At 50.7% G+C, this 1,572-nt stretch overlaps 1 protein-coding gene across 1 annotated transcript; it reads left to right on the forward strand.

Moving 5' to 3' along the window:
• Positions 1 to 532: 532 nt before the first annotated feature.
• LOC104621549 (sericin-1-like) lies at positions 533 to 895 on the forward strand. The gene has a single exon (XM_010288065.1). It carries the CDS (start codon positions 533 to 535, stop codon positions 893 to 895), a length of 363 nt encoding a protein of 120 aa, XP_010286367.1.
• Positions 896 to 1,572: the final 677 nt, after the last annotated feature.

Genomic DNA, 1,572 nt, shown 5'->3' on the forward strand with positions numbered 1-1,572 from the left:
TGATCAAACTTCTGCACTTTTAATGATCACCAGCTTTGTCCTGATCCTGAGGTCTTGAGCACTTATCTTACACGTTTCACCTCTGTGACTGTCTCTGGTCACAGTTGCTCAGTGCTTCTGCCTAGGTTGTCTTCTCCATCTATGTCTATACATAAATAATAGAAAGCAACTAGGAAAACTTAAAACTTACTGGTTCAGACGGCTGAGGACAGGGGTCTTCAGGTCTAGCTCTGGCCTCTGGCCACCACTTCTCACTAGTCACTAAGTGCTTTAACTTCTATCTTGTGTAGTTGCTAAACATAGAAAAGAAAGGAAAGATTGCCTCAAAGCTGTGCAGGTCAGGGACCTCTCTGGGCAGACGTGCATTGCTAATTTTTTTCTCTTCTTCATGAATCTGTCTTATAATGAGAGTTTATTCTTGATATATAATCCCATCTAACTAGACATCTATTACTGCCAGCTGACAGGCATCACAGTGTCTCTTGCCTTTGCACCCACTCAAAGACGACAGTCTTCCAGCAGGTCTGCAAAGATGTGCTCCCGCCAGGACAAAGACCAGTGCCACCGGCAAGAACGATCCACATGCCACAGCGGTGAAGGGTGCCACGGGAGCAGCGGTGGATCTGGATGCCACGGGAGCAGAGGATCCGGATGCCACGGGAGCAGCGGTGGATCTGGATGCCACGGGAGCAGTGGTGGATCTGGATGCCATGGGAGCAGAGGATCCGGATGCCATGGAAGCAGTGGTGGATCTGGATGCCATGGGAGCAGTGGTGGGTTTGGATGCCATGGGAGCAGAGGATCCGGATGCCATGGGAGCAGTGGCGGATCCTGCCATGGAAAGCCACGGGATTGCCAGCAGCAAATTTATCAAGTATCCTCAAAGATGAAGTGATGGGGGACATTATCCGCATGTTATACACATTCATGTCCTTGATCTTGTGCTGAGTTCAGAAAGCTTTGCATGTCTCCCAGCAACCTTCAAAGAAAATGTCTCCTCTCCCGCCCCTGGTGAGTCCTGCACCTCTGCTGAGCTTATCTGTGGGTGCTAAAATAAACTGTGTACGTTCACACCGGCATGGTTTTCTCTGAATCAGTCTGTGACTGTATATGAGCCGTTATAATTCTGAGTTCCTGCGAGTTTCGTGTTCATGACTTTTCTTTCGTATGTATTTCATATCACAACACAAGAGGCCTTCTGCTTGTCCGATGGCCCTGGAGTTACCCTGCCCAGACACAAGCACCGGGGGTAGGCACTGCCACACTCTCCCCTCTGGACTCCGAAGGAAAAGAGAGAGAATGAAGATTTTTAAATGCTGACGTTTTAGAAGGCCACCTCGGGCCTCCGCTCTCCTCCACAGCACCTTCCCACGGAGCTGGAGACCCAAAACCCCCCACCAGAACCCCATGGGCTGCATTGCCCAAGCCCTGGGAGCCAGCTCTGGACACAACAGTGGGGCAGAAAAAGTCCTATAGTCAAAGAAAGGCACCCACAAAGGGGCAGAAACCCCTTTTTTGCCCTCTGGCCCCAAGGCACCATCCTTGGGGCAGGGATCTCCACGTCTGTGCGAC

This window comes from Phaethon lepturus, unplaced genomic scaffold (assembly GCF_000687285.1).
Source record: "Phaethon lepturus isolate BGI_N335 unplaced genomic scaffold, ASM68728v1 scaffold7365, whole genome shotgun sequence".
NCBI classification, from domain to species: Eukaryota; Metazoa; Chordata; class Aves; order Phaethontiformes; family Phaethontidae; genus Phaethon; species Phaethon lepturus.